At 33.5% G+C, this 15967-nt stretch overlaps 1 protein-coding gene across 1 annotated transcript in view; it reads right to left on the bottom strand.

Annotated features, from left to right (window-relative positions):
- The window catches only part of LOC150106603 (multiple coagulation factor deficiency protein 2 homolog), a 29676-nt gene extending 14611 nt beyond the window's left edge, over positions 1-15065 (bottom strand). The window contains exon 1 of the mRNA XM_090392566.1: positions 14969-15065. Within this exon, the coding sequence (XP_090248692.1) occupies positions 14969-14990 (22 nt within the window). The 5' untranslated portion in view covers positions 14991-15065. The remainder of the gene's footprint in view (positions 1-14968) is intronic.
- Positions 15066-15967: the final 902 nt, after the last annotated feature.

Genomic DNA, 15967 nt, shown 5'->3' with positions numbered 1-15967 from the left:
GAAAAGCCAAACGGTTATTTTTTTCTGGCGAGGTTGATAAGTTAAGGGGATAAAAATCCCTTATTCGCTTACTGGCTGAAAAACAATAAGGGATTTTTATCCCCTTAACCTAAATTGACGTTTATAATTAAATCCTCAGCATTCATTATAATTTATGATTACACACATTTTTCTTTAGCAGACGATGGTCTCGATTGTCGAAATCGAAAAGTACATTTCATAGTGCCGTTTATTTATGCAATACAGTATAAAATGCGAAAGAAAATTCACACTTCTGAGTTGTAAAAATCTAATTTCAAGATTATTTTGTTACATTTTATATTATTTCTATGTATTAAATTTGATATGCTTCTACAAATAACAATAATGTTCATTCTGTCATTTTAGCAAGCTTCCTTTTTGCATTTAAAATCTCAAATGTCTGATGATCTTGTGGCCTCCATAAAATTCGTAATGTTATAATTGTTGCCGGCCTGGTTGGCCGAGTGGTTAGCGCATCCGCTCTCTAGCCGAAAGGCTGCGGGTTCGAATCCTGCCGTGGGCATGGATATTTGTGATTGTCTGTGGAAATACCAGTGGTGGTCGACGGTAGATGGCATTGGTGTAGTTGCGGTCAGTTGGTGACTGAATGGTGAAGAGGTTAGTTGTAGAGCAGGTGTCCTCCCTCGATGAGTCCCTGGACTCCCCGAAGGTGTCAAATAATAATAAAAATAATAATACAGACATATAGGCCAAGGGAATACACGCAATTTACAGACAACAAAATACTATTGTGGGGGTGGTAGATGGCGATGTGTGTAGTTGGTGGATTAAGGAAGTAGTAGAGATGGCGAGTTGTGTGCAGTAGAGTAGAATATCCTCCCTCGATGAATCCTTAGATTCCTAGGAGGTGTGATAATAGTATTAATATTAATATCAATTTTTTAAACAAAAACGTAGTTTGGAGATCGTGTAAACAGCAACAAGTAATATAGTGTAAATAATTTTGAATATTTAATTCGGAACTCTCTCTCTTTCTCTCGCTGTTGCTTTCCCTCCCTTCAAAAGTATAATGTAATCAACATTAATTTAGAAAACAAAGCAATTCTATGGCAGATTTCAGAACTCAGTAACTGTTTCCAGAAAAAAAGTTATTTTCCCGGCAGATGGCACCACGCTCTGAATGTAATTGCATGTTACTTTTTTTCTATTTTCTTTTTTCTGTAATAAATTGTTATTTCTGTTAATAATAAACAATAAATGTAAATAATTACGTTTTGAGTTTGTATTTTTAAGTTTTAAATGATAATTGATAACAAAAATAAAAACCCGTAGTTTCATGAAGTTATTAAGATTCAAACACAAAACATAAAAGTTCTATTTTACTTATTTTTTAAGCACTGAGTTTTGTGGTTATTGACTTAATTAATATGCTCAGGTTTCTATTCACAAATACATAATTAATCTTGAACACATTTCAGTGGTAGTGTAAGCAGTATTACAGAAAAGCTGTTGTGTATAGTAGGAATTGGGTCATTTATGGAGTTCGTGTTATTGCCACCCGAACAGATTCCCGTTTCCTGGTGGAGGAGCTAGGTCTGGTAACAATGTGTAGAAATCCACGGATAGCTGCAGCACAGGGACTAAAATGCAAAACACTTAATTTTTGTTGAAGATGTAAAAAATAGAATTATTATTTTAACCTTTTAACCCCCCCCCCCCCCCCCCATCCACGCACACCTAAGGGTGGTGGTGATTCATTTGTCCATAACTGGTCAAACATCTATACACAGGTTTGGGAAGACGAATAATAATAATAAACTGATATCATTATTTTGAATATCTGAAGACAATACCTTAAGAGAATAAGGTAGTTTTCCCAAACTATGGGGAGCAACTCTTGGGTCAAGGTAACACAAAGTAATGCCCAAGGAATAACTTCAATAATACTATTAACATCTTGGTATATTGACAATGCCACACAAAACTTTGCGTTGAAAAACAAGTCAAACATGAAGTTAAATATTGACAAATTTCAAATGATATAAATTAATAATTATCGTTGCAATTTATATATTTTTATTATTCGAAATATACGCTATATTAATAATTAACAATATTATTTACATATCTTAGTCCTAAAATATCTAAATTATTAAATTTATTTACAAAATAAAACATTATTATAGTAACTTGGAAAAAATTTTAATGAAAAAAAAAGAGTGATGATAATGTTCCTGAAATAGGGAAGCGCCACTTTAAAGTTCTGAAGTCACTGATTTAAAATATTAAGACATGGAGGTAGGATGGAGATTGACATATGCTAGAAATGATACTTTTCAAAAATGTGCAGCTAAAAATTCCTCGAAATGGCTCTTGGCTAAACTACAACAATCTTTAGTATTGAAAATAGATTAAATACAACTGAATGTTGATAATTATTTAAGGAACTGGGAAAGAGAATACAGGAATTCTCTCTTCACATCTCCAAATCCTAAGCGGAAAGGGTATGAGGGTCGATATAATTATGGGTAAGAATCTCAAACGATTTTTTTTTTTTTTTGCAGAGAAAACTCAATATGTCATTCGATGATCATTACATTAGTACGTAAGTTATATACTAGTCGCACTAGTACGCTGAAAAACAATTTTGAATAAATAAATAAATAAATTTCATTATCCACAAATGGAGTAGTACGATGATTCCTTCTGTCTAGGAAAGCGATTAAACCAAATACACAAAATACATTTTTAAGCATGTACGGACAGTTCTTCGCCGACAATTCATCGCGGAGAAAATTCATCACGGAGATTATTCATGGCGAGGAAAATGAATCGTGGGGAAAATTAATCGCACGAAAATTCACCGCGTATATATGTGAAAAAATTTCCCATATAAGAAATATTTAAAAAAATATTCTTTTAAAAATATTTTAAAAAAATTATGAAATATTTTAAAGAATTAAGAAATATTTTTAAAATATTTAAGAAATATTTTATATATTATAAATTATTTCTTTAATATTTCGATTATATTTAGCTTTTTGAAACTTTTTATTCGATATAAAGTTATTCATCGCGGATATATGTGAAAAAAAAAGAAATATTTCCGATATAAGAAATATTTTCAAAAAAAAATTTTTTAATTAAAAAATTTAAGAAATAAATGAATGAAATAAAGAGCCAACAGGCTTCACTTCGGCGATGTAAAAACTTATTTAAATTAAGGGGATATTTAATCCCACATTATTTCAAAGTCGAGTAAGAAACTCTAAGATAGAAATCAAAAAGTTTCATACCGAATATAGCAAGCTATAAAAGTTCGGCGAGTTCAAGCGTAAGCAAACACCTGGGATACAATACCGGGCAACTCGTAGTAAAGGTGGTTATAGCTAGGAGCACTATTCTTAGTATTAACCCTAATGTAAAACTCATCCCGTGGGACAGAGGTGTTCAACCTTTTTTACTACGCGAGCTACTTTTCTATAAAAAGTTATTCGGCGATCTACTCTCTTATATAGATCACGTTCCCCAACCTGATATCTGATTATGCACAAATAAACAACTAAAAAAAAATACACAACTAAAAACTTTATTTGTGTATTTCAAAATTTATTTATCACTTTTAATTATTTTAATACAACAAATATTTTAATACAACAACAACAACAAATATATATTTATATATATGTTGGCTTTACTCCATTTCCCAAATAAGCAAACAGACAACAAGTCAAGTTTGCGCCTGCAAGTGTTGCAAGTCTAGCTGATCCTGCACGTAGTGCAAGACCAAGGCAAATCATGGTAGAAATAGTAGAATAAGCTCTGATCACTAATCTTAATATTTACCCTTAATGCAAAGCACATCTCCTGGAGGAGATGTATGATGCTTTGTATTAAAGGCAAGGGGCCACTACCCAGACCGGTTTCGACCTTTATTGAGGTCTCATCATTGATCAGATTAGTGATCAGAGCTTATTCTACTATTTTTACCATGTGTTGCCTTGGTCTTGCACTACGTGCTGGATCAGCTAGACTTGCAACACTTGCGGGCGCAAACTTGACTTGTTTGTCTGTTTGCTTACTTGGGAAATGGAGTAAAACCGGTTTAAAATAGCTTGGTATATTTTTAACATTTATTATACCCAAGGTAAAATACTTTCTACATTTATATCTCCTCCTGAGATTTTTATTTAATAAGGTTAAAACACCTTATGGTAACTTGTTCTGGTAAAATACTTATAAGCTCTGTATTACTAAAATCTTGGTATTTTCTAGCCTGGCTCCTACTGATGAGACCTCAATAAAGGTCGAAACCGGTCTGGGTAGTGGTTCCTTGCCTTTAATACAAAGCATCGTACATCTCCTCCAGGAGATGTGCTTTGCATTAAGGGTAAATATTAAGATTAGTTATCAGAGCTTATTCTACTATTTTTACCATGAGTTGCCTTGGTCTTGCACTACGTGCTGGATCAGCTAGACTTGCAACACTTGCAGGCGCAAACTTGACTTGTTTGTCTATTTGCTTACTTGGGAAATGGAGTAAAACCAGGTTTAAAATAGTTTGGTATATTTTTAACATATATATATATATTGGAATAAAATATTTATTTCTCTATTTTGGAAAACCAAAGTTAGAAAACACAACAGATTGATTACAAATTCACACGTTACAGGAAATGTTGGTTGATTAAAAAAAAAAAAAGTTAATGTGAAATTTGGCATTGTTTGGACCTCGCAATATTTTCATAGTCAAGTTGATATGAAGAAGTGGCCAATCGTAGACAATCATCCAAATGATCATTTGTAATTTGGTTTCTTAACTAATTTTTTATGACGGTCATATTTGAAAAAGCGGATTCTGACAAGTATGTCGATTCGAAACACGACAGAATTTTTCGCGCAATATCAGTTAATATTGGGAATTTTTCATCTGCATACTTCCAAATGACTTCATTGTTTATTGATTTTAAATGTAAATTATTCTGAATGTTTATTATCTCAAGTTCTACTTCAACTTGGTTTATATCAAACAACCCACTAATTTTATTTGAAATTTCTGTGATGTTCAAGTTTTCTTGAAATGGATTATTGATAAAAGATACAATCATTCCAGTTTTATTAAAATCTTTAAATATTGAATTTATTTCTTCCTCAACTAATTCTATTTCACGAATAAATTCTTTTAAATCATATCGAAGCATTTCTTGATTTTGTTCAAAAAATTTTAATAAATATGGGAGATGTCTAAATTTGCGGTCATTTATATTTTTCTTTAATAAAAGTAAGAATTGTTGGAAAATTTTTATTGAACTTAACATGCCAACTCTACCTTGTAACTCTAAATTTAAAATGCTTAATTTTGTACAGAAATCTACTAAAAATGATAAGTGTAACAACCGTCTTTTATCACTCAACTGTGGATAAATATCTCCTTTTTCATCAAGAAAAAATTTTATATCGTTAATTCATACAAGAAATCTTTCTAAAAATTGACTTCTGCTGAGCCAGCGAACATTATTGTACAACAGAAGTTCCATATCATCATCTGCCTATAATTCAGGGCTTTTCCTTGAACAGAATTTACAATTTTAAATGTAATATCCAAAACAACTTTTGTGTTTAATCTTTTACTACACAGTACTTGTTAGCAAATAATACAGTGGTACGTTAAAAAATCTGGATATTTGTCATTGTTTTACATAATAAAATGAAGCGTGATTTATTACCTATCATTGCAGGAGCACCATCAGTAGTAATAGACACAAGTTTAAAAAGAGGAAGTTTGTGTTGTTTCACAAATTCATCAAATGCCGAAAAAATGTCTTCTCCCCCTAGTCCTTCCCAATAATGGTATAATTTTCAAAAGTTCTTCTTTACTTCAATAATCTTGAAATACCATGCGAATAAATACCATTAACTGAGCAATATCAGTGAAGTCGTTTGATTCACCAAATGAAAACGCAACATACCGGTGAATGTCTGACATTAACCTGGCCTGGAAACTTTTCTTCAGCAATTGGAATTCTTCCTTTCGGCAATTTGAAACTTTGTCTGCGGCCTAGAAGTAGTCTATTTCTCTCTCTCTCTCTCTCTCTCTCTCTCTCTAGCGACGTCTCGAACCGAGAAGCTCCTTTCTGGAAGGGGGAAACTCCTCTCTCAAACAACGTGGATCTACGCAATCTCTCTGACGGCGACTCTGGACCGGGCGGCCTCCTCTCTGACAGCAATTCTGGAACCGGGACCCCTTCTGCTTGCTTCAGTCCTTTTTTATTAGGCCTCCTCTGAGACCTCGCATGATTGGCAACCCCCAAAGAATCGGTATGAGTCTTTCATCTTAAGTTTCAAGTTCGGCACGCCTTTTGTTATCCTCCGCTTTCTTTTAATTGTAAGTTGCCGGCCATCGGAAAGTTGTTTGAACTCTTTAACATCTCCGAAGTCTTCACTGACTTCGGAGATGATTACACTTAGAGCCTGAAAGCATTTCTCATACATACACGTTTCAATAACAATCTTTCTAATGCCGCCATGTACAACTTCGGCGACAAAAACATTGCCTTTGTTTTTAACACTCTAACATATTCTTATTAAAGCACCATATACAGTTAGCTTCAAAAGAGTTATTTACAAAAACATCCAATACAAACTATACCGAGACAAACAAATTTATTTTTTTACAATATTCACATGGGACTTAACGTAAGTAAAAAATCGATGTAATATGGAATATTACATCGAATATTTGGAATATTTAATATTTAATAAATATTTTAATAAATATTTTGGAATATTTAATATTTAAGCTACAATCGAGTTTTTATACTTTGCTTATAATCATATTCACTCGGCTCGCTGTTTGACTTCCATTGATTCAAATTAATTCATTTACCCGGACTTATAAGAAAATTACTGATTTGACAATTTTAACGAAAAATAAATAAACAATAGCAATACACTTAAAGCGAATTAAAAATAATACAAAATAATGATAAATAAAACATTATGTTTTCAGTTTTAATTAAATTTGTAATTAAGGAGTAATACACAAGAGATCGATCAAAAATCGCTCCGCGATCGACGGGTTGAACACCCCTGCCCTATGAGATGTATGTTGTTTTACATTAAGGAAGATAGATCACTACCCAGACCGGTTTCAACCATTATTGAGGTCTCATCAGTGAGGGTAGACCAATAAATACCAAGATTGTAGTGATAAATATAGAGGTTGAAATCATTGAAATCAATAAAGGTTGAAACCGGTCTGGGTGACCTATCTCCCTTAATGTAAAACAACATACATCTTCTAGGGGATGAGTTTTACATTAGGATTAATACTAAGAATAGTGATCGTATCTTTATCCACCTTTACTACGGGTTGCCCGGTATTGTACTACCCAGGTGTTTGCTTATGCTTGGACTCGCTGAACTTTTATAGCTTGTTATATTCGGCATGAAACTCTTTGATTTCTATTTTAGAGTTTCTTATTCGGCTTTGAAATAATGTGGGATTAAATATCCCCTTAATTTAAATAATTTAAGAAATATTTTTAAAAAAATTTAAGGCATATATTTTTTTAAAAAATTAAGACATAGCCGGCCTGGTTGGTCGAGTGTATAGCATATCTGCTCTCCAGCCAAAATGCTGAGGGTTCGAATCCCGCCGTGGACAGGGATATTTGTGATCGTCTGTGGAAATACGAGTGATGATCGGCGGTAGATAGCGTTGGTGTAGTTGCAATCAGTTGATGATTGAACGTCGAAGACAGAGTTCTAGACCAGGTGCCTTCCCTCGATGAGTACTTCGACTCCCTGGAAGTGTCAAATAATAAAAAATAATAAAAAAATCAGCTAACGCCTTTTTATTCCCGTCTATAGGGAGTAGGCGAGGCCGTTTTTAAGCCCTCCCTAACTTTTGGAGACTGAGTGGGTAGTTCAATTTTCAATGGTAGCCAATCAAAGATAGCTGGCCCAAGGCTATCACTAATTAATCGGCACGCAGTGAAGAAAGCGACTAATAAGTGCCGCCATCTGGTGGTCCTTAACCCTAACATAATATATTTTAATGTCTGAAAATAGTGTGAGTTCGACGGCCGATTTTCTTGAGTTTACGGGACGAAAAACCCGAGTTTCCGGGAGGAAAAACCCGCTAGCCCGTGCCAGAGATCGACTTACTCTGGAACCGGTCGAGAAAAGGCTTAGAAAAAGTTCCTCTAGTTGGCGACTAGATTCGAACGCCTTTCGTCGTGCGGTCAAGCGCTGTAAAGTGCAAACGCCACTTCTACTGAGGGTGGTCTAAAACGTTCTCAGCCTCGACCATGGATGGCGACACTATCGGCAATATTTTTTTCTAAGTTGGTACACCTGTCGTAAGCATCCATGCGAAATTGCAAGTCATTCTATCAAGTAGTTTGTTTTACTGCTGTCTGAAGCAAAAGTGTTGTCTGTATCCCTTGAAATAGATAAAACTGAGTATCGTTTTATCCATTTCAAGGTTATAAAATTCTTTGTAAGAGAAGATTTAACGCCAAAAGAAATTTATTCGAAGTTCATTAAAGTTTATGGGCACTCTCCTCCTTCGTTTTCGATAATTAAGAAATGGGCTGCCGAGTTTAAACGTGGCCACATCAGCCTTGAAGTTGATCCACATGAAGGACATCCAAAAAGTGTACTAACCAGAAATCATTGATCAAGTGCACGATATGGTATCGGATGACCGGCAAGTCAAAGTGCGTGAAATTGCTGAGACTATAAGCCTTTCAAAAGAACATGTAGGATACACTTTTCATGAAAAATTGCAAATGAAAAAGCTTTGCGCAAGATGGGTGCTGCGCTTGCTCACAGCAGATCAAAAACGCACTGGCGTGAAAATCTCTGAACAGTGCTTGGAGTGTTTTAGCAAGAATAAAACTGATTTTGTGCGCCGATTTATTACTATGGATGAAACTTGAATTCACCATTACACACCAGAATCCAAACAGCAGTCAAAACAGTGGACAGAAGCCGGTTATTCAGCGCCAAAGAAGCTTAAGTCGGTTCCATCAGCAGGAATGGTCATGGCATCTGTGTTTTGGGATGTAAAGGCATTTTGCTTATTAATTATCTTGAAAAGGGTAAAACAATAACACAAAGGTAATTATTGCCTACAAAGATGTTTTCGCAAAATGAAAATTAAGGGATCTGCACTAAGAATTGTTGGACATCCACCCTATTCCCCCAGATTTGGCTCTCTCTGACTTCTATCTCTTCCCAAAACCAAAACTCTTCCTCGCTGGTCAGCGTTTTTCTTCGAATCAAGAGGTGATTGCAGCTGTAGAGGGGTATTTTGCAGATCTTACTGAGACTACAGGGACAGGATAACAGTGATGGAGCATTGCTGGAATAAATGTATTAGTCTTAAGTGAGATTATGTTGAAAAATAAAAATAATTTAGAAATTACAAATTCATTTTTTCGTTGTTAGGCCGAGAACTTTTGAGACCACCCTCGTATATATATATACGAGTATCATATCTGGATGGGTGTCTTAGTGCACAAAAGTATAACGAATGGTTTGCAGAATAAATATTCTTAAATGTAATGCCCTTTCTTCCTAAACCTATTCCAGTTTTGTAAATATTAATATTTCATCAGCAGAACCTGCTGTATTTAAGTAATAAAAAATATTTACAACTTTTTAAGATGAAACAGAAATTAGGAAACTCTCACCGGTCAATAATATATTACTTTCATTATATAAGAATAAAAAAATATAAAACAAAATCAGCTAACGCTTTTTTTTTTTTATTCCCGTACACGGGAGTAGGGGAGGCCATTTAGCCTTATCTAACTTTTGGAGACTGAGTGCGCAGTTCAATCTCCACTGGTACCCAATCAGAGATAGATGGCCCAAGGCTATCACTAATTAAGCAGTACGCAGTGAAGAGAGACGGCTCAAATGTGCCGCCATCTCGTGGTCCCTAACCCTAACACAATATATTTAATGTCTGAAATAATGTGGGTTCTACGGTCGATTTTCTTGAGTTTACAGGACGAAAAACCCGAGTTTCCGGGAGGAAAAACCCGCTTGCCCGTGCTAGAGATCGACTAACTCGGGAACCGGTCGAAAAAAGGCTTAGAAAAATTTCCTCTAGTCGCCGACTAGACTCGAAACCAAGTCTTCCTTCGTGCGGTCAAGCGCCGTGGTATGCAAACGCCACATGAAAATCTAATTAAAATCTAAACAAATAATAGATAAATACATAAAAAGCTATATATTGCGAAATTTATCTTGCACTGCATTTACTTTTCATATATCCGTATCAATGCAATAGCATTTCAATTTTCTAACGAATAATGCTTTCAACGAACTTTTTCCGCGATGAATTTTCCCAGCGATAAATTTTCCTCTCAATGAATTTTCCCCGCGATGAATCAACCGTGAACCATTTTTAAGTAATACTTACAACTGTTTACAAAAAAAAAAAAAGAGATTTCCCCCCCCCCCTAAAAAAATGGACATTTATGTAAAATTGCAGCAAATTAGCTGACAGGAGATTTTTGTTGCTCGGTGAAAGAGCACCATCACCTCTTATTCATGGTCTGAAGTAACTTGAAGCACTAACATGTTTGGTTTCTTTCTAGGCGGGAACATGATTATCTAACTCTTAGCCAACGAAAGAGTGTACAATAAAGCTTTTGGGTGTAGGATTCACATAAAAAAAATCTCAACTATGAAGAACAACTTTTTCAACTGCTTGATTAATGAGCAATATAAAAGGCGGTTTTATGGTATGGGTGGAAAAAACAGCTCTAGGAAAAATCGATGTAAATAAGTTACTCTTATTAGATGACAGAATCCACTGCAGGCGGAAGAAATTCCAACTTTTATCTATACTCTGCTGTCCTATTTCCCTTGTGTGATCTTTCTGATTGTTGCTTGGATTTCTTTTCATCATCATATTTTCATCTTTTAATGATGTCAGTTACAGTTCATGTTGGATGCGCCAAATTACTCTGCAGTTGCACGAACTAACAGATGATATGCATAATATTGAGAAGATAATGAAAGGTATTACTAGATATTGTTATGCACTGATCTATTGGCCATCAAAAATGGCAACTTTAAAAGAATGTCATACATGCATCAATTTTTGGTTCAAAGTTAAAAAAAAAAAAAAACACCTAGCACAGAAACTTTGAGGTGTTACAATTTTCTTTTGGAAAAAAAATCATAAGCAGAATTCAAACATCTATTTGGTTTTCAAAGTCACAAGGATTTACTGTCCGTTAACGAACAACACGAACAGAAATTTTGCACAGATTAAGGAATACAAATGACTCTTTTTCAAATTTTCTTATCTGAAGATCTTCCAGCCTACTTTTTTTTTTTTTTTTTTTTTTTTTTTTTTTTTTTTTTTTTTTACAAAACTCGTATTGGCACCGAATGGAAGAAAAGTTTACTGCATCATCGCGTTGTGCAAAAAATAAAAATAAAACACTCTCAAGTCATTGCTTGATACGTTCCAAATGGAGCAAGCAGCAGAAAAATGTGAAATGCAAAATAGAGCTAAAAAAGTAATTCTTCAATATCACAAGTAGTTATAATATTTATAATATATGACAGTATTGTTCATCAGTCTTGAAGAGGGCAACAACTTATGCAAAATTGTTGCTCATTCTGTCGGAAGCACGTGTGACTGAAAAGTGCTTTGCAAACAAATCCAAATGGAATTAGGAAACGCATACAGCACAAAAATACTATTACTAAAACATTAATTTTCCTAAAGTAACAAACGCACAGTAATCTAACAGTGAAATATTTTCACGTTCCAGCTATTAAAAAAAGAAAGAAAGAAAAGGCTAAAAAGTCTAAATGATATCTAGTTGCGTGACTTGTAAATAACGAAAGCCTATGAAATGAAAAGGCTATTATTATTAATATTATTATTCTTTTCCTTGTAAAATAACAATAAAAAAGACTTGACGAAGAAGAAGAATCTCTACATCCTGGAATGTAGTTGCACAGAACGTCGTTATTGAGAAATGACTGATCAGTAATGATTAACTTTTTCATAGTTAAGATTCCCCTCCCCGCTAAATAATCAGTAATTTGTTGAGAGAGCTGTGAAGAAGAGATCAACCGACAATTTAATTTTTCTTTCAAAATGAAAAAAAAAAAAAAAAAAAGAACAAAAGATTGTAAATCACAAATTATTTAATGACACAAAAGAAACCATGTGCCTACAACACCGAATATCTGTTTTCTTTTAAATGGGATGTAAATTAAAAATGTTTAACAATAATTTTAATTTTAATTAAATTTTATATTTTTAACAATTTTAAATTATTATAAATATAAAGAGCTAATCACTTCTATGCATACTGTGTCTCAATAATGAGTGTATATTATATTTGTAAGTGGCAAAAATACATCCTAAAAATAGCACCAAATGGGAACGAAAAACATAAATCTGGCTCTGATAATCAAATTTAGATTTTCATAATTTGCAACACAGCTAAATGGTCATCATCAGTAATATATTCATTAACCCAAGTATTGTAATGGTAGTCCGTTAGTAGGATATTTTCAACTATGTTATATTTAATGGTTTAGGAGAATGAAGGCGCCTTTTTGTGGCAATCGAGGCAAAAATACAGATTATACTGATGTAAGACAATCTACGAGTAGAATGAAACATTATTCGGTATAAGATTACCTACAGTAAATTACAAATTCAGAGCATATAGCAGAGCTTTCAGTCTCTAATTAATCTTCGTTTCCACCCGGAATAAGGTTACAAAGGAAAAGGAAATAAGAATGATAACTGCATCCTGAAGTCAAGGAAAGGAAAGAGATTCTTTCTTTGATTAACATGTTCTCAGCAGTTGACCTAATGGAGCTTATCTTTTTTTTTTTTTTTTTCATATCGCAAATGGAGATTTTTTTTATGTTATTTTATTTTTGATTTATTTACTTATTTAATTGTTTGGCTTGACATGGAATAATGATTCTCTCCCAATATATGTTTAAGGAACGAGAATGAGATTTATTTACAAAAAAAAAAAAAAAAAATCCGCACGATATCCACGTGATAGCCATTCATTTTTCCTTCTGACTTTCACACTTAACTAAATGCAAACTATCGGGAACAAGCAAATTTCAAAAACTTTTTGTATAAGACTCCAGACTGTTTTCGATCATTGTTTCGAAACCAAGTTTCGAGATTTATGTTCAATTTATTACTTAGGATTTACAATTACTGCGGAAATATGTAGTTGAGAGATTATTTGGTTTATAGATTTTTTTTTTATTTCGATACTCTCCGCGCCTTTAGCCAAGTGGGTTTGTGCTTCCGTTGTATCATCATACGATAATTATTATCATCTCCAAATTCAATTATTGTGCTTCGTAACCATATGCCTGGGGAAGGAGTGTCCTAGGTTCGATTCCCGTCGACGACGCGAGGAGCTTAAGGATCTGCCATAGCAAGTTAGTCGGTCTTGGGCGTGGACAGAAGGATTTTTTCCGTCAGTTTATCTGGGGTTTTTCATCCCACAGTCAAACTGGTCCCGTGAATACACGGATTACAGTCAGGAATACTGACCCAGCCATAGGCCTGATTCGTCAGCTATGCTGGTTCCAAGCCTGGGTAAAATTTGGGGGAACTGAGATGATGCCGTACCTCCCCGTAAAGGGGACTCACGGCTGTTGTATCATCATACGATAATTATTATCATCTCAAAATCCAATTATTATCTCGAAATCCATACTTCGGATAGAAATCAACTACGTTTAACTCATTCAAGGTTGTAATTTTTCAAGGAAAGTTGATAACTATCTACTTTAAATTTAAAAATACTGTAAAATAGTTCTGAAACTATTACCGCCAGGATTTAAGAATACGTTTTCAGTATTTCAATTCGGATTTAGTCTAAATTCAAAACATTTCTTTTTGTGAATTTATTTTAATCTCTTTTCAAAGTGAGCCTTAATAACAATTGAATCAGAGGAAAAGAGGCAAAAAAAAAAAAAGTCCACAGAACTAGTAACAATAGAAATATCTGGATAATAAAATGGGAAATGACGATGTTTTCTTACAGTATCTAATTCCAAATATATTTCAAAGCTGGTGTGATTAATGAAGGTCGGATGAACAACAAAATATGTGAAATAAGCTTTTTTAAAAAAACTTTTCCGCTTCACTAATCCGTGATCTTCAGAAATGCATAAAATTCAAGATACCTCAGCCCTCCATCTGGAATGTTTACAGTGACATCAATGCCCGCAATGATTTGAAAGCTGTGTTAAATTCTGAATTTAAATTTCTGAAATTTATAAATCATCAAGTTGAGATGATTTATAAATTCTATGGAGAGATTTTGATTTTTGGTAATATGCAAATTTTATGAGAAAATTAGTTATTCCAAAAGAAAAGAGTTGGGTTGGTGAATCATTTTCTCTTTATAAGTTTTTACATTTGCAATATATTTAATATCATATGAGCAATTGTTCGTTTGAATATTCTTGTTAATTTAGTACAGAATGTTTCCGAAAAGAGAGAGACGGATGGATTTACTCTGTAGAAAAGTGCAACAGGTATTAAGATAATTTCCTAGAACGTTCGAGGAACCTTTTACATCTTTTTTCTAGTGCAACAGGTTCTTGGAACCAGTTGCACTAGAAGAAAGAACTCGTAATATTAAGTCTATTATAAAAACTTGCACAGAAAGAGGAATAATTCCCTAGAGTAGCTATTTCCTTTTCGAGAACTATTAAATTTCTCATAAAAATCTGTTAGAAAAAAAAAATCAAAATTTCTCTCCATCAAGATTTATAAATCCCTTCAATTCCGAATTGAGCACAACTTTCAAAACTTCCACACTATAATTGATTGCTATCATCCCTTGCTAGGTCTTCAGTGGAGATTTATTTCGAAACATTATTTCAAACAAAAGACTTTATCGCAACATACATGAAGCATTAAGAAATATAAAATGAGCAAAGCACTTACCCATATTCGTACAAACTAGCATTAACAGCTACGAGATTATACTATTGCAAGTGTTCACCAGATACACACGTGATTTTCCAGCTGTGTAAATTGTAAATGGTACAATGAATGGAGAGAGTTGGCAACAGGAAATAGATAACAGTATTACGTAATCTAATGGCTGGATACCAGTACACTGTTTGTGTTTGTAACTTTATGTCCTAATGGCAATTTTCCAAACTAAAAACTACTAGTCAGTAGTATAAAAAGCTTTAGTTTTAGTTCTTCATACTACTTCTGTAAGCTTTGGAGATAAATTAAATTCATCTTTATAGACTGAGTATTGGATCGAAACCATTTCAAAGGAGATTTAGTAAGCTTGGAAGGAATGCGTTAATGATAGTTACGAAAAATGGTCGATTCTGTGATTTGTTCAATTTTACTAATTGGACACTTATTTAAACTGTATGTTAGTTTGAAGAATACATATTTAGAAAATATGGCGCGAGTCTAATCGCACTTGGCTGAATCGGCTTCTGCTCGAGGCAACAAAATGACAAAATCTGAAGTTCATTATTAGGACTTATTCAGTAACTTAGTGAATGATTAATATATTATAAAAAAAAAAGGAGAGAGGAAAGGAAAAACAGATGAAAGCAATTCAGCATATTAAAAGATCGAAAAGAAAAATTAAAAGCAATAAAAATAATTTTCCAAGATAGTACATACCTTCATTTTTGTTCAAGAAATTATAAGAATAATTATAATTATAATTATTATAAAAATTATTTTTTAGGGTTGAAAGCAACATACATTAAGCATGTATGTTACTGGAATGACTTTCAGCAAACAGATATATAAGCAGTAATTTAAGAAGGAATTTAGGTTTAAATTGAGTGAATTTAGCCTTTAAGAAATATTTTATAGCTAGTATGGATAAACGCTAGTTCGATTAAAATTAATCGAGGTACGATAATTGTATGTAATTAGCACTGTTGAACATGTTGGCATTTTTTATCC

The sequence above is a fragment of the Typopeltis vanoorti genome, chromosome 5 (genome assembly GCF_054136105.1).
Source record: "Typopeltis vanoorti isolate ZY-2024b chromosome 5, IOZ_Tvanoo_1.0, whole genome shotgun sequence".
Classification (NCBI taxonomy): Eukaryota; Metazoa; Arthropoda; class Arachnida; order Uropygi; family Thelyphonidae; genus Typopeltis; species Typopeltis vanoorti.
The sequence above is the reverse complement of the archived record's forward strand: the minus strand, read 5'-3'. Positions and strand labels throughout refer to the sequence as shown.